Source organism: Theropithecus gelada, chromosome 6 (genome assembly GCF_003255815.1).
Source record: "Theropithecus gelada isolate Dixy chromosome 6, Tgel_1.0, whole genome shotgun sequence".
Lineage (NCBI taxonomy): Eukaryota > Metazoa > Chordata > Mammalia > Primates > Cercopithecidae > Theropithecus > Theropithecus gelada.
In genome coordinates, this window is record NC_037673.1 from 169,018,651 (window position 1) to 169,041,649 (window position 22,999).

The 22,999-nt window shown below is 52.1% G+C and overlaps 1 protein-coding gene across 1 annotated transcript in view; it reads left to right on the forward strand.

Annotated features, from left to right (window-relative positions):
• The first annotated feature begins 329 nt into the window (after nt 1-329).
• Nucleotides 330-22,999, forward strand: part of ERGIC1 (endoplasmic reticulum-golgi intermediate compartment 1) — a 121,528-nt gene continuing 98,858 nt past the window's right edge. Inside the window, exon 1 of the mRNA XM_025386953.1 lies at nt 330-533. Within this exon, the coding sequence (XP_025242738.1) occupies nt 514-533 (20 nt within the window). The 5' untranslated portion in view covers nt 330-513. The remainder of the gene's footprint in view (nt 534-22,999) is intronic.

A 22,999-nucleotide genomic window follows, 5' to 3' on the forward strand; every position in this document is an offset into this window, starting at 1 on the left:
GATGCCCGACCTCTTCCCTTCCCCAACAGTATTAGGCCCTCACTCAGAGCTAGACGCTGTTCACGGCCAAAGTCTGTATCACCCCCCCACTCAATCACAGTTCAGTGAAACTGTTTACAAATGCAAAAAACGGGGCTCGGAGAAGCAGAGAATTTGTCCGAGGTCATCCAAAGAGACGGAGAAGAAATCTAAGCGGGAGGCTTGAAGGAACGAGTACTGAGGTCGTTGGTGGACTCCCTTCCCTTCCGACAGCCTCGACTCTCCGCCCCTTCCCTGCCGGCCCGCAGGCCCCTTTAACCGGGTGGCGGAAGGGGCGGCTGGGCGGGCGGCGCCCAATGGGCTGCGCGGAGCGTCACTTCCCGGCAGCGGGAGGCGAGTGGCGAGTGGCGAGTGTCGGGGGGACGGCCGGCGGGGGCGGGGCGGCCGGAGGAGGCGTTGGCAGCGGGCTCGGACCCACGCGGCGCCGTGGCCCGCCTGGCCTGCAGCGCTCCCACCCCCGGCGGCGGCGGCACGATGCCCTTTGACTTCAGGAGGTGAGTGTGGCGACCCCGGCCACTCGGGAGTTTCCTTCGCGGGCAGAGGTAGCGTCCCGGCACGCCGCGGACCCCTCCCGCCCTGTATGCAAAAGCGGCCCCCCGCCCTGTGCATGCCTCGGCAGGCCTCTAGGGACCCCAGGCGAGCCCCCTGCCGCACACGAAGCCAAGCCAGAGCCGCGGAGGCCCCCCTCGTGCAGAGGGAGACAAATCCACCCACCTTCCCTCCGCCGAGCCCCCTCCCCAGCCTGCCCTGATACCTTGCATTCCCCTCCCCCACACTAGGAAAGAGATTTTCTCCGTCCCCCAAGATGGGAACAGCCCTTACACCCCAGCATCCCTCTCCTTCCTCTACGGAGACTCCTTGGTGGACCCCACCCCAGCTGACAGGTGGGGCAGGGCACCTGGAATGAGCCCAGAGGGGCCTGGGGCCCCCTGCAGCCTGCCGGCAGCTGGAGGGTTTTAGGTTTCTGTAGCCTGAGGCTCCCCCAGGCCGGGCAGATCTAGAGGCCTACCCCCGCCCCTCCCCCGCCCCCTCAGCCCCAGCCCCGTCCTCTGGGTATGGGGGCACCATGGGAAGGGGAGGAGGCGCCTTGGGCAGGGCTCTGCAGAAGGGCCACCGGGGTCTGGCCTTGGCTTTCTGCAGTCACCACAATGGGCCCTTTGTGGGGTCCAGCTGCCTCATGGTCTAGGTTGCATGGGGCATTCTGGAAGCCTGCGGGGGAAGAGATCTCCACCAGAGGTTCCTTTGAGGTGTGGAGTCCCACGGGATGTTCTGGCCTGAGGCAGCCACACTTGTTTTTTGGCTGGGAAAAGAGCAGGGCTTTAATGCAGGGAGGAGCTGGATTAGAATCCTGGCTCTGCCCTTTCTACTGAACAGCTCGGTACATTCTAGAAGTTAGGGGCAAGGGCTCTGGGTTCAGAACTCCTTGTCGCTGCTCGGCTGACTGACCTCAGCAAGTCTCTGAGCGCTCTCAGTTTCACCACCTGCAAATTGGGGCTAAAAATAAGGTATCCGCTTGTGACGCCTAAGTGCATGAAACACCCTTAACAGAGTCTGGCATGATTTGGAGCTCAGAGATAGGGCATTAGTGGATGGGGCTGTTCTCCAGGAGGGGTTTTCCGCATCCACAAAATAGTGATTAAGACGCCTGTGCCACAGGAGGTATTTCTACCCCTCCTCTTATGTGTGAAGGCAGTGTCAAGTGACAGTCTACGCAGGGAGAAAGGCCCTTAGCCTGCCGTGACCCCCATAGCGTGGGATATATTGGGGTTTCAGCCCAAAGAGGACACCGGCCTTGGACCTCTTGATTGGCTGACATGGTTTTCCGGCCTGTCCTGGTCACTGATACCAGTTAGCAAATGTTTGCCGGCTTCTTGCCCCTGCCAGGCAGCCCTGAGGCTCGCCGACCCAGGCAGTTTTGAACAAGGAAAGCCCTTCTGATGGAATTCAAGGCCAGTCCTAATAGCATCATAAGAGCTGTGGTGGGCACATCAATTCCTGGTTCCACAAAGCCTCCCCTTTCCCAGGCGGACCATAGAGATTCCTACCCCCTCCTCCCTCACCCCTGTGTGATTCAGTAGGTTCTGGTGATTTTGAGCTTGCTGGGGAGATTGATGTTTTTGATCTTTTAATCCTTTCTCCCTGCACCTCACCCTTCCGTCTTTCTGAGGAGGAAATGAGGCTCTAGGGATGAGGCCCTTATCTTGGACTTTATGGGTGCTAAATGGGAAAGGTAGACTTGGGTCTCAGGTCACACATGGCTCCCAACCATGTGCTCCTTGAATTGGTGGCTTGGAGGGGCAGGTAAGGGAAGTAAGGAAAATGGGTGAGGCCAGCCCTAGCCTTTGGCCTTGGAAGGGGCCTGTATCAGGCATTGATATTTAAAGAGAGAAACGCTCAGCTCTGAGAAGCTGGCTAGTCTGGGGCTCCCTTGGCATACTTCAGGTTCCTGAGTGCCCAGATGCCAGGGGGCCCAGCTTAACTAGGAAATACCCCCAGGGCTTGGGCTCGCTGCGGAATGGTGAGAATGGATTCAGTGCTTCACATTTGCACCTTGGAGGATGGCCATGTGTGCCCAGCAAACCTGCACTCTTTAAGCTCTGTGAACTACAAGGCTCAAGGACCTGGGTTCTACAGAAGGTTCTACCATCCCCATGTGCCTTCCTCCTCTTCAGTGTACATTTATCAAGTGTCCACTCCATGCTCAGCCCTCTGCCACAGGCCCCACTGTGGGGAGGTGGGTGGCGTGTGGTCTGGCTCTCTTTGCATTCCGAGAGAAGGGAGGAGGGCTTGATGGGGTCCCAGGAGTGGGGGTGTGTGTGAACTGGCACGCAAGGAGGATCTACCGCTGTACACATACTTTGGGGTGCAGACATCGATTCCCTTGTCACCTGAGAGAGGGAGTTTAATCTTCATTTTAAATCAAAGGAGAGGGGAACTCCACCGAGTGGAAGCCATTTGCTCTGGCCATGCAGTGCATGAACTGGTGGAGCTGGGATTTGAACTCGGTGCCGTTAGCGCCAAAGCCTTAGATCTGGGAGAAAAGGGAGAGTTCGGAGGGGCCCACCATCCTGTCAGCTCTTTTAAGAATTGTGGGGAGTGGAGAGGGTTATACCATGATTAGTCCTCCTCCCCCAGTTCAAGAGCAGGGAGAAAACCGGTCTTCCTGCTCATGTTCCTCTTAAAGTCAGAAGCAGGAAAAATAGTGCACTCTTGCCCTTCCCTACGGATATTTCTGATTTTCTTACGGCCTGTAGAGCCTGGTGCAACTGAGTTCTGTGTTGTCCTGTCTGTGAAATGGGAGTGAGTAGAGTACCCACCTAAGTAGAACAGTTGAGGAATGGGGCGGCGCGGAAAGCATTTAGACACAGAGTAAGCACCCCATCCATTTTGGCTGCCATATTTATTTGTGTCATTTTATTTAAGCACCCATCGTCTCCCAACACACTATATAATTCACTTAATTATCATGCTGCTTCTCTCTTCCTCCCATTAGTACATGAGCTCCTGAGGGCAGGATAAAAATCTGGCTGCTTCAAGGTTGCATCTCTAGCACCTAGAACTGTGCTCGAGCCAAAGTTGATCCTTGGAGATGCCTCTTGAAATCTGTCAAGGAAGCCATAGACATGGCGTGACTTGATAAGCCAGCTTCAGTGGGCAGATTTTCAGCCATTAGTGGAGAAATCTCCCCTCTCCACCCTTGAATCTGCCCTTTCTAGATTGTTTTTGGGGTTAAGGAAGGAGGCAGAGCACAGGGGAGGGAGGCTGAGCTTTCAATGATTTATTGTGTTTGCTTTGCTCTTGTTAAAGTGTTTCGCTAATGGCTGGATGTTGCGGTTGTGGAACTGACCTTGTGACCCACATCCGTGTGTGTTGTTCCCAGTTCCGGCTGGCCTGGGGCCAGTAGCACCTGCTGCCTCCTGCACACCAGCCCAGGGTGGGTGAGGAGGGAAGATAACGGCATCCGGAAGCTCTGTACCCAGGCGCAGTGGTGCTTGAGCACTGCTTTCCGGGAGGTGCAGGTGGCTGCTGTCCCACAGTGATAGCCCCCATGTTGAAACCTCAAGACCTGGGGGGTGCCGCTGTACTGGCACTGACCAGATGCGCCCTGGGGATCATTGACTTCCCCTGCCGGAGCCTCTATTTCTTCATTTTAAGGAGGGAGTGTAAACTTCGCTGCCTCACCTGGTAGAGTAGATGTAGGGGCAAGTGCGATGTCCCTGCAGTGCAGGATCAGGCCCATAATTTGTGGGGCCCAGTGCAAAATGAAAATGTGGAGTCCCTTTTTGAAAGAGTATTAAGAATTTCAGGACGGCAGCAGCAGAGCATTCAGCCAAGCATGGACCCCTCTGAGTGTGTGACCCTGTGTACCTGCACAGGTCCTGCGGCCCTGATGGGCTGGCCCTGCTGCAGGGCCTTGGTTTGGCCTCTACCACTTTTCACTCTGGCCTTCCGAGTGGTCTCTCCCCCTCTGGGATAGCCCAGACCTCCGCAGGACTCCTAGTGAGCTTTCCAAAGTTGATCTGATATTTTCGGGTCTCATTGCTCTGAGGATCCAGTGTGAATTTCTTTTTTTAAAAAAATTATAGGCCGGGCGCGGTGGCTCAAGCCTGTAATCCCAGCACTTTGGGAGGCCGAGGCGGGTGGATCACGAGGTCAGGAGATCGAGACCATCCTGGCTAACATGGTGAAACCCCGTCTCTACTAAAAATACAAAAAACTAGCCGGGCGTGGTGGTGGGCGCCTGTAGTCCCAGCTACTCGGGAGGCTGAGGCAGGAGAATGGCGTGAACCTGGGAGGCGGAGCTTGCAGTGAGCCGAGATCGCGCCACTGCACTCCAGCCTGGGCGACAGAGCGAGACTCCGTCTCAAAAAAGAAAAAAAAAAAAAAATTATATAGAGATGGGGTCTCGCTATGTTGGCCAAGTTGTTCTTGAACTCCTGGCCTCAAGTAATCCTCCTTCCTTAGCCTCCCAAAGTGCTAGGATCACAGGCATCAGCCACTGCACCTGGCCCAGTCTTAATTCCTTAGGCCCCAATAAGGAATGGGACCCTGGTAGCCCCATCAGTTCCTACACCAAGCTAAGCCCCAGCCACCACAGGGGCCTCTGAGCACAGAGTTAACATTCAGTAGAGAGCAGCTAACATGAATGCCTGTATTTCTACTTTGTTGTTTCTTCCAGAAAGAATTCCAAGGAAGCTGACAAGAACATATACTTTACGGCAAGTTTTAAAAAATATAAATAGGGACCGGGTGCTGTGGCTCATGCCTGTAATCCCAGCACTTTGGGATGCTGAGGCAGGCGGATTACCTGAGGTCAGGAGTTCGAGACCAGCCTGGCCAACATGGTGAAACCCTGTCTCTACTAAAAATACAAAAATTAGCCGGGTGTGGTGGCACACGCCTATAATCCCAGCTACTCAGGAGGTTGAGGCAGGAGAATTGCTTGAACCCGGGAGGCGGAGGTTGCAGTGAGCTGAGATTTTGCCTCTGTACTCCAGCGTGGCTGACAGAGCAAGACTCTGTCTCAAAAAAAAAAAAAAAAAAAAAAAATGTAGGCCAGGCTCACACTTGTAATCCCAGCACTTTGTGAGGCTGAGGCGAGGCGGGAGGAGTGCTTGAAGATTGCAGGAGTTCAGGACCAAGCTGGCCAACATAGCAAGACCCCATCTCTATGGAAAAAAAAAAAAATAACTGGGCGTGGTGGTGTGCACCTGTGGTCTCAGCTTCTTGGGAGGCTGAGGTGGAAGGATCACTTGAGCCCAGGAGGTGGAGGCTTCAGTGAGCCAGGTTCATGCCATTGCATTCCACACTGGGTAACAGAGCAAGACCCTGTCTCAAAACACACACACACACAGGCTTAAAAATCGGGGCAAAGGCCGGGCGCGGTGGCTCAAGCCTGTAATCCCAGCACTTTGGGAGGCCGAGACGGGCGAATCACGAGGTCAGGAGATCGAGACCATCCTGGCTAACACGGTGAAACCCCGTCTCTATTAAGAAATACAAAAAAAAAAACTAGCCGGGCGAGGTGGCGGGCGCCTGTAGTCCCAGCTACTCGGGAGGCTGAGGCCGGAGAATGGCGTGAACCCGGGAGGCGGAGCTTGCAGTGAGCTGAGATCCGGCCACTGCAGTCCAGCCTGGGTGACAGAGCGAGACTCCGTCTCAAAAAAAAAAAAAAAAAATCGGGGCAAAAAGAAAATAAAAATTAGACCAGAGAGAAAATTATGTGAAAAGGTCAGTATTTCGTGTTTATTGAACATTTGCTAGTGCCAGGCACTGTTGTGAGGATCTCACTGTGTCAGCCCATTTAATTCCCCACAGTCCTACAAGGCAGGCACTGTTGTTACCCCACTTTACAGATGAGCCAGTGGAGGTGCCTCAGAGTTCGGAAACACGGTCGTTCCTGTTCCTGGAGCTGGGATTGGAACACTGCCTTTTGGCACCAGAGCTCCACTGTGTCCTGTAGGTTCATCTCTAAAGCTTTCTCTTTTCCATTCACTAAATTCAGAGAGAACTGAGAACTCTTCTAATTGGATTCATTGGATTTCTCTTCACTAATCCTCACCCAGCAGCGCTCATTAAGAAGCTTAAAGCCATCAACTTTTTCCCCCCAGCCTCATGTAGCCTGACACCTGATTCTGAAATTGTCTTTAAAGACCCTCACGCCGGCTAATGGCATCACCCTCGAGGGGCTCAGTTTTCCCGTGCTGGCCGCTGGGGGTTTTCCAGCTTAGAGCATCGTGTTTACCTGCTTGCTGGGATGTGGAATGAGATGGAATGTGCTCTCCTCCCAAGGCAGTTTGGACTCCTGACTATGGTGCTGTAGTAGCAGGAGACAGGGCTTTAGTCAGCTGTGTCCTGGTTAAGTTGCATTCCCCATCTGGTAATCCTTTCATATTTTATTTGGAGTTACTCCTAGCCAGTTTTCATCAGGCGTGGGTGTGAATAGGGCAGGGTGTGAAGAGGGCGTTTGGGGTGAGGCTTACCCGGTACATCTAAATCAGTGAGTCTCAACCCTGGCTGTACATTAAAGTCTCTCATGTGATTCTAATGCACAGCCAAGACTGAGGAGAATTGCTCTGAATTGGGAGAACCAATAGGAAGCAGTGCTGAGAGCACCAGGGAAGCCAGGTCGGTGGCGGTGGACAGCCTTGCCTCGGGAGACTGGGGCATGGAGTTGTGGTCCCACCCATCACTCCTGCATGACCTTCGGCAAATCTGTTACCCCACCAGTAAAGTGGACAGTGAGGGGCCGTAACTTTCTACTCATATCCTTGCTCTTCAAAGTGCAGTCCCAGATGCCCGCTTCAGCAGCACCTCGGAGCTTGTTGGAAGTGGAGAATCTCAATGCCCACCTGGAATCTGAATCTGTAGTTTAACAAGATCCCCAGGTGATTCATGTATTCATTAAAATGTATAAAGCCCTGGTCTGTATGATTGATTTGACTCAGTGTCCACCATTCTGTGTCTCTCCATGCCGCACTGGCTGCCTCACTAAGGGCTCTGAAGAGTCCAGCACTGAACGAACCAGAGTTATTTGGTTCGGCCCAGCATTGCCACATGTATAGATTCAGATGGCCTGTTGTTTATGGAGCGGCTAGTACCATTTCTCAAAACACAGTTTGGGAAACACAGCCCTAATTGATCCTTTAAGGAAGTGGCAATTAGCTTAATTGTCTGTTGTCAACTTTAACTTTTAGGTCTATTAACTTAATTACATTGATTGTGTATGTGGGAAAATTACAGGACAGGAAAAAAACCTCCAACGTTTGGCTGTATTTGTGTAAAAAAATTCTTGACCCACGGGGGAGGCAGGGTGAACTCAGGGTTCCCTGTTACAGCCAAGAGCCAGGGGACATACGGGGCCCTTTACAGATACCTCCTCTCCCTCTGAGTGGGCATGATCCTTCCTGTTTTATGTCCAGGGAAACTGACCCTCAGAAATACTGGGTCACAGCTGGTGCATCTGACAGCGTAATCCTCATGCCCTTGACAATTAGCCTTCCTCCTGGCACCTGCCAGGCAGCACAGCTACACAGGAAGGAAGATCCGCTTGAAATGGACAAACCATTCTGTTTCTCCAAAAGGTGGGAGCCCTATTCGAGATGAGAGGCCTGGCTGTAATTACAGTTAGTATAGTCAGAGGACCCAGATGTCCCTGATGTACTAAGGACTAGTGTTGTAATAGCCCCTCCATACATTAGCTTTCCTTTCCCAGATTCTGGTCTGGGTCTTGAATATCTTTGGAGGAGAAGTAATGCTGATCTTATTAGCAATGCCTTACGGCCCTTCAGCTTGTAATGTCTTGAGCACTGGGCTAGGCAAAGTTAGCATATGATAAAATTAATGTGTGTTTGTGCACTGTTCTATGAAATTTAAGATTTACCATATAACCACCACCACCATCCAGATATAGGACAGCTCCATCTCCATCACCCCTTACATCTCATGCTGTCATGCTGTGGTCACACCATTAATTTGGTTATTTTTTGTGTGGTAAGAATACCTAACATCAGAGCACCCTCTTTTTTGAGACAGAAATTCGTTCTTGTTGCTCAGGCTGGAGTGCAATTGTGCAATCTCGGCTCACTGCAACCTCCGCTTCCCGGGTTCAAGCAATTCTCCTGCCTCAGACTCCCAACTAGCTGGGATTATAGGCATGTACCATCATGCCCAGCTAATTTTGTATTTTTAGTGGAGATGGGGTTTCGCCATATTTGCCTGTTTTAGATACTTCATGTAAGTGGAATCATGCAGCATTTGTCATTCTGTGTCTGCCTTATTTCACATGACATATGTCCACCAGGTTCATCAGTGGTGTCACAAATGACAGAATTTCCTTTTTTAAGGCTGAGTAATATTTCAGGGTGTATATATACCACATTTTCTTTGTTAATTTGTCCATTAATAGACATTTCGGTTGTTTCCACATCTTGGCAGTTATGAATAATGCTGCAGTGAGCATGGGCGTGCAGATGTCTTTGAGATCCTGATTTCAGTTCTTCTGGATAAATACCCAAAAGTGGGACTGCTGGATCCTATGGTAGCTCTATTTTTAATTTGTTGAGAAATCTTCCTCCTGTTTTCCATGGTGGCTGCACTATCTTACCTTCCCACCAATGGTGTACAAGGGTTCCTTCTCCCCACATCTTGCCAACACGTCTTTTGTTTTTCTGGTGATAGCCATCCTAACAGGTATGGAGGTGCTATTTCATTGTGATTTTTATTTGCATTTCCCTGATGAATGGGATTTTGAGCATCTTTTCAAGATCTTGGCCATTTATATGTCTTGTTTTGAGAACTACCCATTCACATTTTTTTGTGCTTTTTAAAATTGGGGTTTTTTTTTTTTTTTGCCCGGGCATGGGGACTTATGCCTGTAATCCCAGCACTTTGGGAGGCCAAGGTGGGTGGATCACCTGAGGTCAGGAGTTTGAGACCAACCTGGCCAACATGGAGAAACCACATCTCTACTAAAAATACAAAAATTAGCTGGGCATGGTGGCATGCGCCTGTAGTCCCAGCTACTTGGGAGACTGAGGCAGGAGAACAGCTTGAACCTCCGGGAGGCGAAGGTTGCAGTGAGCCGAGATTGTGCGACTACACTTCAGCCTGGGTGACAGAGGGAAACTCCGTCTCAAAAATAAAATAAAATAGGGGTTTATTTTTGCCACTGAGTTTGAGGAGGTGCTTATATATTCTGGATATTAGCCCCTTATCAGGTATGTGGTTTGCAGATGTTTTCTTTATTAATTCAGTTCTTAAATGGGAAGCCAAGGCACAGAGCTGGAATGGGAATGGCCTGGGACACAGCTGCTGAGGTGCGGGGCTGGGATCCCAGAGCCTGGCACCTCACACGGTGCTATCCTGCCTTGCTGATTTTTCTTCCTGTTGATTTTTATTATTCTTCAGTAGATCTTCTCTCCCCTCCAACTTTCACACCAGGAGTTACCGACATATAGAATTTACATAGCGTATCCTTTGAGAACTTTGGGAAACCCTGGTGATATTTGGCTGTGTTGATGTCTTGCGGGGTCCAAGAGTATGTTCATGGTGTGCAGAAAGTATCTCCAAGTCTTCAGGGGAAAGTCGTATGTAGCGGTCCAACCCTGGCCACCCTTTCCAAATGGCCTTCTACCTTGCACACCCCTCTGGGGACTGACCACAGGTCCCCTGGCGAACGCTGTCAAGTGCCTTTGGAACCGACCCTCACATTGCACTCATTCGACAGAACTCTCTGGATTAAAATCCCTTCCTCAGTGTTTACCAGCTGCGGGGCCCAGGACAAGACACTTTGCCTCTGCAAGCCTCAGTTTTCCTCATCTGCAAAGTAGGGTGTTCATACTTTCTTTGCAGGGATTTTGTGAGGGTGAGATAAGCTCATGTGGAATGTGAGACAAGTGTACTCGGAGGCGGGAGGACATTTCCCTCCTCTGCCTTTCCTGGCGGCACAGTCCTGTGCACCTCGCTGAGCTGTGATAGATGTCAGTGGTGGGTCTTCTGGTGGGTGGACGTGGTAAAACCAGGGCCTCCGGGGTTTGCAGGGCACAGATGCGATCACATGAGAACACCTGGGATGGCCAGACCCAGAGTTAGACCCCTCTCCCTTTGTGGTACCCACACGGCCATAGACGTCAAACACCAATCTGTGGTAAGGGAAAAAGTGGCCAGAGGGTCACACACTCAGGCGCCCCCATGTATCAGCAGGTACCTCAGTAGGTGATTGGGCAAGATGTGGGCCGTGGCCACCTGGAGCGCAAGGCCCTGTAGGGAAGGGACAGCTGTCCTGCAGCTCTGTTGCTTACTGCCTACAGATGCCCTGATTTTTCTTTTTTTTTCTTTTTTTTTTTTTTTTTGAGACGGAGTCTTGCTCTGCCGCCCAGGCTGGAGTACAGTGGCCGGATCTCAGCTCACTGCAAGCTCCGCCTCCCGGGTTCACGCCATTCTCCTGCCTCAGCCTCCCGAGTAGCTGGGACTACAGGCGCCTGCCACCTCGCCCGGCTAGTTTTTTGTATTTTTAGTAGAGACGGGGTTTCACCGTGTTAGCCAGGGTGGTCTCGATCTCCTGACCTCGTGATCCGCCCATCTCGGCCTCCCAAAGTGCTGGGATTACAGGCTTGAGCCACCGCGCCCGGCCAGATGCCCTGATTTTTCAAGAGACAGTGAAGATCTGATAAATTGTGTGAAAATGGTTGGCCACTGATTCCAATTTTATTTCTGTTAAACACCAAACAAATCCTTCTGAGGGCTGACGATGGCCTGTGACAGGCAAGGTGCTGCCTCTGTGTCGCACATGGCAGTGTGACCAGGACAAGCCCGGGGTGGGCAGGACCTTGGGTTCCTGGGAGGTGGCCTGGTGGGTGGGCGTGGACTTGAGGCTGGAGGCAGAGGAGTGAGGGACTCACAAGTCAATTGCTTTGGGCACAGGCAGTCTCGGGGGCCCATCCCACACTAAGCCCCGTCCCACCCTGGACCTGGCCTGACCCTAGGACCTTGATTCCTTCAGGTGTCAGCTGGGGCTCCCCTCCTCTGATGGTGCAGGAATGGCACCACCGGCCCCTGCCACTGGACCTGCTGGCCTCTTTGCTGGTCCGAGGGCTGGCCCAGGTCCCTTTAGAATGACACACCCTTTCTCCAGATCCTTCAATATCTTCAGCCCCTGGGGTGTCTGTCAGGTGACTTCCCAGGGCTATGCTGTGACAGCAGTAGGGCCCACAATAGTCCCTACTTATCGAGTGCTAGACTAAAGGCTTTTCTTGGATTCCCTCAGTCCATCCTCAAGTCCGGTAGGAGCCGTTTCCCGTTCCCATTTTCCTGAGGAGGACGCAGAGGTATAGAGCGGGGACAGGACTTGGCCGAGGTATCACAAACAGCAGGTGACGCAGCTAAGACCCGAGTGCCTGTCTCCAGGCCGAAGCTGGCTTAGCCGGTTTCATGCCCCAGGAGGGGAGGGTTGTTGCCTTGATTTTCTTGCAACCCCTCCATGGATACCCCCATCTACTCAGTTGTGTTTACAGTCTATTGCCTTGGGAGCAACGCACTGTAGAAGTCGAAGCCTTGGGGGCCCTGGTTGCTGGAGAGGAGGCCAGGCCTGGTGACCGTTTCCTACCACCCTGTGCATCTGTGGGCAAGAGATGATGCTGAGCCCCTGCCGGGGGAGTCAGGAGGAAATGCAGCACTGCCTATGGGCAGCGGGCAGAGCTGGTCATCTTGCCGGAGGACGCTCTGACCAGTGCCCCGGTCCCCTGTCCACAGACCAGGAGCAGGCTGGGCCATAGAGTCATCTGTTGGTTGGACACATGGATTGAAGGCCTGTGTGCCAGGTATCATTCTAGCAACTGGGGACATAGTGCTGAGCCAAACAGACAACCCCAGCTCTTCAACCCATGATTTAAAAGTCATGCTTTAATTCTGGTATTTTGCTTCTCTCTTTTAACTAAATACACTTTTTATTTTGGAATAGTTGAGATTTACAGAAAAGCTGCAAAGCTAGTACAGACACCCTACATCCATTCCGCGAGGGTCCCCACCTTCCATTACCACATTCTCACCACTAAGAAGCTGACCTTTGCTCATGAATATTCTCTAAACTCTGCGCTTTATTTGGATTTTGCCCATTTTCCACTGATGTCCTCGTGGCACCCCAGGAGCCCATCCAAGTTCCCACATTTGCATTCAGAGCCCGTGTGTCCCCAGGCTCCTCTGGGTGGGGGTAGTTTCTCAGTCGGTCCCTGTTTTCTATGACCTCGGCAGCCTTGAGGAAGACAGTCCAGGCATCCTGTAGAATGTCCCCAGCCTGGGTTTGTCTGATGTTTCTTCCTGATTGGACAGGGTTATGGTTTTGGGGAAGCATCTCCAGAGGTGAAGTCCCCTTCTCAGCACATCCCATGGGGGTCCATGGCATGCACTTGACCTCTCTGGTGATGTGGGCCTTCGGTACCTGGTTAAGTCCTCATTTGGGTTGGTGGTCTTTCTCCCCCTCCCGCAACCCCCCGCACCCGCCTTTCCTGTAAACTGACCCTCCTGGAGGGAAGTAGACTGACTCCCAGCATCTAAAATCCCTTGTGTGATGCTACGTGACTTAACAGTGCCTCTTTCTGCACTGTCTGTGCAGGACGCCCAGCACTGGGTACTTTGACTCACTTCTGAGCCCAGCAGCGTAAGATGGGGCAGGAGCAGGAGCTTGTAAGAACCCATTGTCCTGCCCGGCCTGCCCCTTGTGCCAGGCTGAGGTCAGGCCGTTCACAGTTCTGACCTCATTTCACCGTCATTACACACCTGCAGGGTGGGAGGAACTGTCTTGGCTCTGAGTTGGGAGAGGGCAGAGCTAGGGTTGCAGCTGATCTGGGCCCCCACTCCACAGTCTTTGGGTTATGCCCTGTGCCCTTTGTAAGAAGAGCCAATAAGAAGAGCTATAGGAACCATGTCATAAGAGTAACCTTCAAAGGACTAGGAAGGTTTCTCCTGGCACAGGGAAGTGTTTTAAGAGGTGAGCGTGAGACTTGACCCAGAGTCTTTTAGGCCCTTTACGTGTGGTGGGCCTGTCTGGAGCTCATTGCTGTGGATTCCGGAGGTGACTCTTGACTGCCGTGAGGACTACATAAGTTTGTCTCTGAAAAGCCGTTAGAACTGTGCCTGGCATCTGTTAGGTGCTTGGTATCTGTTCGTTAACAGAAAAAAACACCAGGATATCCAGGCTGTCAGAGAAGATTTATGGATGGGTAGGAAATTGGACTAGAGATGCCTCCTTTGTGTTAGCCTAAGTCAGCTAATTCCTGTAAACAACCTGCAAATCTCAGTGTTGTCATGCAACATGCATTTATTTTTTTGCTCAGTGTAACTTATGCTGGGACTTGATGACTGCTTGTGAAGTCCCAGCAGAAGATGGGGTGCTCCGCTCCCCCTGGGTACTCAGAGGCCTTGACTCCTTCCGTCTTCTGGCTCTGTCCTCCTCTGGGGTATGCTAGATCCTCTCCTTGGCCTGGCAGTGGTGGGGAGAGAAAGGAGGATGGGGACAATTGGGTGGCAGGTCAAGATGTGGGGCCATTACTTCTGCTCACACTCCTTTGTCCAGACCTCAGAGACCTGGTCACACCTAACTGCAGGAGAGGTCAGCAAATACAGTCTAGCAGCGAGCCCAGGGGACGAGGAAAGAAAGGGCTTTCATGAGCACCTTAATAAACATGTCTCTACCATGGTAACTGAAGTCAGTGGTTTTCACCCTTCCACTATTCTGCTACTATCATCATGATTTTTGGCAGATTCCTAAACAGCATATATATATATACACACACACACACACACACACACACACACACATATTTGTTGTTGTTGTTGTTTTGAGAGAGAGTCTTGCTCTGTTGCCAGGCTGGAGTGCAGTGGTGTGATCTCGGCTCACTGCAACCTCTGTCTCCCGGGTTCAAGTGATTCTTCTGCCTCAGCCTCCCGCGTAGCTGGGACTACAGGTGCACACCACCACACCCAGCTAATTTTTGTATTTTTAGTAGAGACAGGGTTTTGCCATATTGGCCAGGATTGTCTCGATCTCTTGACCTCGTGATCCGCCCGCCTCAGCCTCCCGAAGTGCTGGGATTACAGGCATGCGCCACTGCACCCGGCCACATGTGTTATTTACTTAATAATTTTTCTTTGAAGTAATCAGTTTTTGAACCTAACACTTTTATTGCTGAAAGGTGACCTTATAACATCTTTGAAAATGGAAAAGCAACATCACCTGCTATAAATTGATACACATAATTGCAATGTGTTTTGTTCTCACTAGCTTCTGGTGCCTGGTGAAGTTGCTGGGTCTGTTAAAAAGGAGATATTAGCGGGCCGGGCACCGGTGGCTCACGCCTGTAATCCCAGCACTTTGGGAGGCCGAGGGGGGCGGATCACGAAGTCAGGAGATCGAGACCATCCTGGCCCACATGGTGAAACCCCGTCTCTACTAAAAATACAAAAAAAATTAGCCAGGCATGGTGGCGGTCGCCTGTAGTCCCAGCTACTCGGGAGGCTGAGGCAGGAGAATGGTGTGAACCCGGTAGGCGGAGCTTGCAGTGAGCCGAGATCGCGCCACTGCACTCCAGCCTGGGTGACAGAGCGAGACTCCGTCTCAAACAAAAAAAAAAGGAGATATTAGCAAGTGCTAGAGAGAGGAGGTGTTGAAGACATAGTAGTACTACCCTGAGACTTTCTTGTTGATATTCTGAGCATGCTCAAAAGAGAGCTGAACAGGGAATAACTTTTTTCACGGTGAGATCTGATGTCATTTAACCACCAGGGAAGTGGGGTTCATTCCTTTTTTCCCTCCATCAAAAATTTATTGGAGGGATTCTGGGGAAAACAAGACAGACACTGTTTCCACCTTCCTGATGATTCCAGGCTGTTGGGGAAGATGGGCAGAACAGCAGGGAACAAATCATTGCCCAGGTGCTTATTTTCCGTTGTGATGAGTGCTGAGGAGGAAGGAAAAGTAGATGCGGTGATGGAGAGTTTACAGAGAAGGAGCTAACTGGATTAGCTTGGCTAACTAGTACTCTTCCTCAAAAGAAGATCTTCCCAGACCGCCTCTTCACCCTAAGCTGGGTCACTTGCCACCCCTTTTCTGGCCGCACCTTTCTATGACGCCTAGACAGGTCCTTCAGATCACTTGGCACAATTAGCCCGGTTGCAGTTGTTTATGCGGTTTGTCATCTTATGTCTGTCTTCCTTGATGGAGTCTAAGCTCTCAAGGGCAGGGGCCATATCTATTTGTTCATCACTGGATCCTGGTGCTGAGCCAGGGTCTGCACACTGTCGGTAGTCAGTAAATATTGATTGAATGAAGTAGAGAGACAGGGAGGAAGGGTCCAGCTGAGACCCTCCTGCAATGTGGCACAGGTGTTCACCTCCACAAGGATGGAGGACTTCATTGCCATATCCCTTTGTGTTTGGAAAATGTTTCTAGTTTTCTCCTAAGCACATCTGAAAGAATTTATTTTGACTGAGTCCCGAGGAATTGGGAAGTCAGACATTACTGAGGCCCTGCCTGAAGGAGGGGGGGGTGGCCCACTACCTGTCCTGATGGGAGGCCACCACATGCCACCTCCCCTTGCTTGAAGCCGTGTTAGTCCCCAGAACAGGAGTAAGGCAGTCGGGAGGGAGAAGACACCTGACATTCCACCTTCACTCCTGCCTGGGCGTCATTGTAATTATTCCCATTTTGAGGAAATGGAGACCCAGAGAAGTTGCAGACCTGGCTCAGGGTCATACCTCTGGCAAAGTAACAGACCCAAGCCCTAGCTCTACTTTCTGACCCCCAGAAAGTGATGCTTTCAGTTAGTGCACCTAACCCTGGAAATCTTAGTTGCCTGTTTTTGAGTTGAGCAACTGTGCTCTTTCTAGCAAACTGGCCGGTTTGCCTTATCACCTGGGGCCCTGTGTGGATCCAAGTGAGTCGGATTCAGGTGGCCTGGGAATCTGCATTTTCACCAGTGTCCTCAGTGATTCTTAGGGTCAGGCAAGCTGGGGAGACCCTGAATAAGTGTTCCCCCATTATGTTCCCAGTGTGACTCTGGAACTGGGTACCACAAATTTTTGTTAACCTAGTAATGACCATCACAAAAGCGAGTGACGGGACTAAGACTTCAGGAAACCTTTGAAGATGTGTGTGCATTAGGGATCATTGTTTTCTCTGCAGATGAGGAGCTGAGGCTTCGGGGGGTTGAGAGTTAGGGGTCACACCTGTGGGAACACAGCTTTTCTGAATTGGAATCCCGTACCTTTTCCAGCTGATGGCAGGAGTCATATGTATCTTGGTGAATGTCAGGTCCTCACATACCCTCAGTGACAGCAGCTGTGGATCTCCTGTCTGTCCTGGTGCATAGCACAAGACCTCACCCACGCTGTCTGCACTCAACTTGTTTCTGGAAGGCAGGGAGGAAGGAAGCTGCCAGTGCTAGACATTTGCAGGGAACAGGGGTGGGTAGGTGGTGATAGTAGAAGTGAAAACATTCCCTGAGCATCTCTGGGGTATCAGGAGCAGTGCTACAGACTATAAATATCATCTTCTTCGGTTCTGACCCATGAAGTTGGGGCTTTTATTTGTCTCATTTTACAGGTGAGAGAACCGAGGTGGAGTGATCTGATCTAGTGTTGGGTGTGTGTCAAAGCCCTGGGCTGATTAGAATTAGTAAATACAGAAGCTAGAGGGGTCCCGGGATGGGTTCACTGTCACCCTGATGTACCCAGCAAGCCAGGTGGCAGGAGCTGGTTCCACCTTTCGGGCCTGCCTGACTTTCCCCAGTTCGGCTTCCGTTGGCCAAGCTGCAAAACTGGGTCACACTCGAAGCCAGGTGATTGGTCAGAGCTGAGTTAACCCTGAGTCAAAGGAGGGCATGAGAAGGTTCGCCTACCCGCCTCCTCCCTGCCGCGCCCCACCCCACCCTGGGCCAGGCCCCTCACAGTGGAGCCACACAGGCACGTCACCCTGCTTGGGCCTCCGCCTGCCCCACACTCACCGGAGCATGACGAGTCAGCCACCCGGGATTTGGCTGTTCTAGAGGCACTGTTCCATGCTGCCAGGCAGACCTGGGACAGCTGGGCTGAGGGCTCAGGGGAGTAGAGGGAGGTGGGCACAGTGTAGTGCGAAGAGACCTAGGGCTTTGGAGTCTGGTGGACCTGGGTGCTGGTCCTGGTGCTCCCACCCACTCGCTGTGTGTCCTCGGGCAGCTCACTTCACCTCTCTGAGTCTGTTTTCTGATCTACAAATGGGGATATAACCCTGACCCCAAGCGGTTGCTGTGTGGAGTTAACAAGAGCCTCCTATAGCCCTAGGTCTTATTTCAGGGTGGGGCCCCTCTTTTCTTCCTGCATTTATGAAACTTCCTGACACATTTGGTCTTCTAAAGCAGAGGGTGCAAACTGGTGGCATCAGAGGTTGAGTTTTGCCCACAAATGTGATTATTTGGCCCTTTTAATTTAAAAAATTTGAATTTTATGCCAGCATTTTTGAATGAAAATATTTCACATAAAAATTTGGATTTCCAGCTGGGCACAGTGGCTCACACTTATAATCCCAGCACTTTAGGAGGCTGAGGCGGGCAGATCACTTGAGGCCAGGCGCTCGAGACCAGCCTGGCCAACACGGTGAAACTCCATCTCTACTAAAAATACAAAAATTAGCCGGGCGTGATGGCATGTGCGTGTAATCCCAGCTAGTCAGGAGGCTGAGGCACAAAAATCACTTGAACCCAGGAGACGGAAGTTGCAGTGAGCCGAGATTGCGCCACTGTACTCCAAACTGGGCAACAGAGCGAGACTCCATCTCTAAAAATAAATTAAAAATCCAGGTGCAGTGGCTCACATCTGTAATCCCAGCACTTTGGGAGGCCGAGGCAGGTGGATCACCTGAGGTCAGGAGTTCAAGACCAGCCTGAGCAATATGGTGAGACCTGTCTCTGCTAAAAATACAAAAATTAGTCGGTGTAGTGGCGTGCACCAGTAGTCCCAGCTACTCAGGAGGCTGAGACCGGAGAACCACTTGAACCCTGGAGGTGGAGGTTGTGGTGAGCCGAGATTGTGCCACTGCACTCCAGCCTGGGTGACAGACCAAGACGCTGTTTCAATAAAAAATAAAATATAAAAAAAATTGGATTTCCAATACATCTGGAAAAATGGACCTCAGTGGCCACATGGCAGCCCAGGGCTGTTGCTGGGCAGACCTCTTGGACCTTAAAGCACAAGATGTGAGAGCCAGGATCAGGTTGCAGGGCCTAGCCAGGGAGTGGGGGTGTGGTCACCTCAGGGGCTTCAGGTGCCCGGGGACCCCTCTCAGACATGAGGACGGTCTTCCAGTGTGACTGACTTAATTCCACCTAGTGAGGAGGTGGCAGTTAGAGTCTGCGTGCCCAAGACAGGCTCCCTGGGTAAAAGGACTGCACTTACTGGCTCCTTGGGCCAGTCACTGACTTGTCTGTGCCACTTTCTCATTTGCAAAACAAGAGTAACGGGCTGTTAGTGTGAGCGCCCCGACACATGGTCAGCACCCCACTCATGTCAGCAGCTCATATGAGTCCATCCCAAGTAGGAGATTTGCCCGAGATCTTCTTTAAGAGATGTCTTTCTAAAGGTTCCTGGAGAGATAGGCCTGTGTCTGGAAATCCCAGGCTCTGACTGTGATCAGGCCTCCGCCTGCCAGTAGGTGAGCCAGCCGGCACGAGACCGCCAAAGCATCGGGTGCATTGCCAGGTGCATTGCCATCATTTGTTTAGGAGGGAGTGTCAGTGTTGCATTTTTTGTGCCCCCACTTTGAGCCCTGTGCTTAAAGACACCATCAAGGCCACCCCCTGATGGCCTTGGGAATGGATAGAGCTGAAAAGAGTGAGTCCCAGAGGCAGCTTTTCGTTTTCCAAAACCCGGGCAGGGTCTGCCCAGGTGCCCGTTGTCGGCTCGTTAGCCTGCAGGAGCTGGTTTCTGCTGGCTGATGTGAAGTCAGAGAGGTCTCCTGGCTCTCAGACGCTTCCTCATACGGTCTTCTTAGTGGGCTTCATGCTGACAGTGGATGCCAGGGACCCAGGCAGGGAAGTGTCCCTTTTGAAAGGAGCCACTGGCCTTTGGGAAATAGTAGAGACTAGTGATTAAGAGCTTGATCTCCAGAGCTCCTCATTAGGCCGTCAGTGACATGAGAACAGAGACCAGCTCAGCCTTGTTCACTGCCAGGTCCCTAGGGCCAAGGACACTGAGAGTCCTTTTTTAAAAAAAGTGTTGAATAGTAAATGAGCAGGGTCTTCCTCTTGTGTCTGAACCTCAGCTCTCCTACTTGAAGCCTGTCTTGACCTGCCAACAACTTACTGTGTCATCAGCGGGGATGGTAATGGTACCTTCCTCCCGGGGGACAGTAGAGTGTCAGTGAGATAACATGTACATCACTCAGCATGGCACTCAGCCATGGGACGTGCTCAGCACATGTGGCTGTGTTGACTGTTTGGTTTGCACAGGTATTTCTATGTGTGGACCTTGACACAGGTCCCACACAGGACTCTGGCCCCATGGGTGACGGTGTTACAGCTGTCCTTTTGGAATCTTCACCTCACCTAAGCTCGCTGGCAGTAATAGCCCAGAGGAGAGAGGGCATGTGGATTTGGCCAAGGGAGAGAATCTCTGGGGAAAGTCACCTGTTTGTCCAAGAAGCACCTGTGTGTACGTGTAGGTATGAGTGTGCAAATGTGTGAAACTGCGTGTTCTTGCCTTTGCTGTGGACTCACAAGGTGGTTTGCCACATGCTGTTGTTGCCTGGAAAAGTATTGCACAGGATACCATGTGGTATGATGTCCCTGGCCCCAGCAGCCCCAGTGACTGGTGAGCGGCTTCTGGGTCCACTCCTGCCTCCAGTAGAAGCAGCCCCAGGAGTCCCGGCCACAGCCCCTGTTGTGCTGGGTGCTGGCTTTTGGAAATCCCTGCATGCCCGCAAGGGCTCCTGTGGTGGGGATGGAGGTGGAGGAGCTGGTCAGGCCACCCAGAGGCATCCTCCTCAGTGGAGCCTTCTGCCAGGTACCTCTCAGCTGTTTTCCAAATGACTACTTCGCATTTCCCTGCCTCCATTCCCACAGCAGCCCTGTAGGGAAGGAGTGGCCCATTTCACAGATGAGAAACTCGAGGCTCACAGAGTCAGTCTGCACAACTGCGGCTGGGGGCAATGTGCTGGTTAAAATGCAGATTCCTGTCTCCCCCCTCACTCCCCGACCCTGGAGGATGGGATGTGGGAATCAGGGCCCAGGCCTTGGTGTTCTAAGCAGCCTCTCCAAGGAGCTGCGATGTCAGGAGAGTGGGAAACAGAAGCAGGAGCCTTGGGCCTTACAGTTCGGGGAATGTGCTCTGGCCCTGCTGTTTGCTCAGTTGGGGTAATAGAGTCAGCTGCCTGGGCTTCCTTCAGCCTCCTCAGCTGTGAGCTGGAGAGAGTAGGGCCCACCTCCGAAGGTCCTGGTGAAAATTCCATGATCAGTTCGTTTATCTCACTTGGGATAGTGGAATGCCTGGAGAGTTCAGTAAAGTGATTTGTTGCTGTTATTCCACATGGGATTTACTACAAAAGCAATTTCAGAAACAACCAAAAAGATATCCATGTGCATAATTGACAGTAGTGTATCTGCTCATCTCCTTCGAAGTGGGAGTTTCACAGGATGGTGAATCAGGGTTGCTCTGCCCCCGTTTTAGAGATAAAACTACAGCAGGCAGGGCACGGTGGCTCACACCTGTAATCCCAGCACTTTGGGAGACTAAGACAGGAGGATCACCTGAGCCCAGGAGTTCAGGACCAGCCTGGGCAACATAGTGAGACTCCATCTCTACAAAAAAAAATAATTAGCTGGGCATGGTGGCCTGCACCTGTGGTCTCAGCTACTCAGGAGGCTGAGGCAGGAGGATCGCTTGAGCCCGGGAGGTTGAGGCTGCAGTGAGCTGTGATTGTGCCACTTCCACTTCAGCCTGGACAACAGAGTGAGACTGTCTCAAAAAACAAAAAAAAAGAAACTACAGCAGGCCCTCAAATAATGTTTTGTTATACAACATTGATGAGAAAAAAATTATTTCCTGGCTGGGGCCACTGTCTGTGTGGGGTTTGCACGTTCTACCCACGTCTGCATGGGTCTTCTGCAGGCACCCCTACCCACCTACCCCCGGTTTCCTGCCACATCCCAAACCTGTGCCTGTCAGGTTCATCAGCACGTCCACATGGTCCCGGTGTGGATGTGTGAGTGTGTGGATGTGTGAGTGTGTGGGTGTGTGGGCGTGTGGGTATGTGGGCGTGTGGGCATGTGTGCCCTGTGATGGGAGGGGGTGTGTGGGTGTGTGGGCATGTGTGCCCTGTGATGGGAGGGGGTGTGTGGGTGTGTGGGCATGTGGGCCCTGTGATGGGAGGGGGTGTGTGGGCGTGTGGGCATGTGTGCCCTGTGATGGGAGGGGGCGTGTGGGCGTGTGTGCCCTGTGATGGGAGGGGGGGTGTGGGCGTGTGGGCATGTGTGCCCTGTGATGGGAGGGGGTGTGTGGGCGTGTGGGCCCTGTGATGGGAGGGGGTGTGTGGGCGTGTGGGCGTGTGGGCATGTGTGCCCTGTGATGGGAGGGCGTCCTGGCCAGGGTTGGTTCCCGCCTTGTTCCCGAGCAGCTGGGATGGGCTCTGGCCACCCGTGACTTGGAACTGGAATAAGTGAGTAAACAGTGATCTTACTTGTTTTGACAAATCTTTCTTAAGTGTATGCACAGCTCACATGTATTTTGGTGTCTAATAGTAGAGGTGTTTTGGTCTTTCTTTGGAAGTTTGGTGTTGTTTTTGTGACCAGACATATGTCTTAGGAGCTTAACTCTTGATTATCTCCATTAGCCTGTGGGGAAATTGTTTTTCATCTTATGCTGTTTCCCTCAAAGTCATGGTTTCCAAGAACCTACCGACAACCTTAAGTGAGGCCTTGCTGTACTGAGGGGCCACTTGGGATTCACATGGGTGTTTAGCTACCAGGGCTCTGGAGCTCCTGAAATGGACCCCTTCAGAGAGCTGCCTGGGCTGTGTTCCCCCAACGGACAGAGGTAGGTGTGGGTTCGGATGTCACAGGTCACTGCACCACCCCCCACCTCCCTGGAGTGGCATTTCCCAGAACACCAGGACACACTGCCAGGTGGGAACGATGACGCTGGTTTCCAGGAGAGCAGTGGGGGTGGGAGAGGAAGCATGCTTACCTGTCTCCCATACCTGATCTGGACCCAGAGAACACGGTCCTGAGGTGCTCCACGCCCCATACCTCTCTGCTAGGGGCTCTACCCACAGCCCTTCTGCTGAGACGATCTCAGGCCTAACCAGGACCTTGCTGGCCCATTTGCTCACTCAGTCGTGTAAGAGGTGTCTGTTGCATGTTTACTATGTGCTGCACCCTGCGCTGAGGCTGGGGTATCCGGCTGACCCCACAGACATGGTACCCACTGACATGGGACT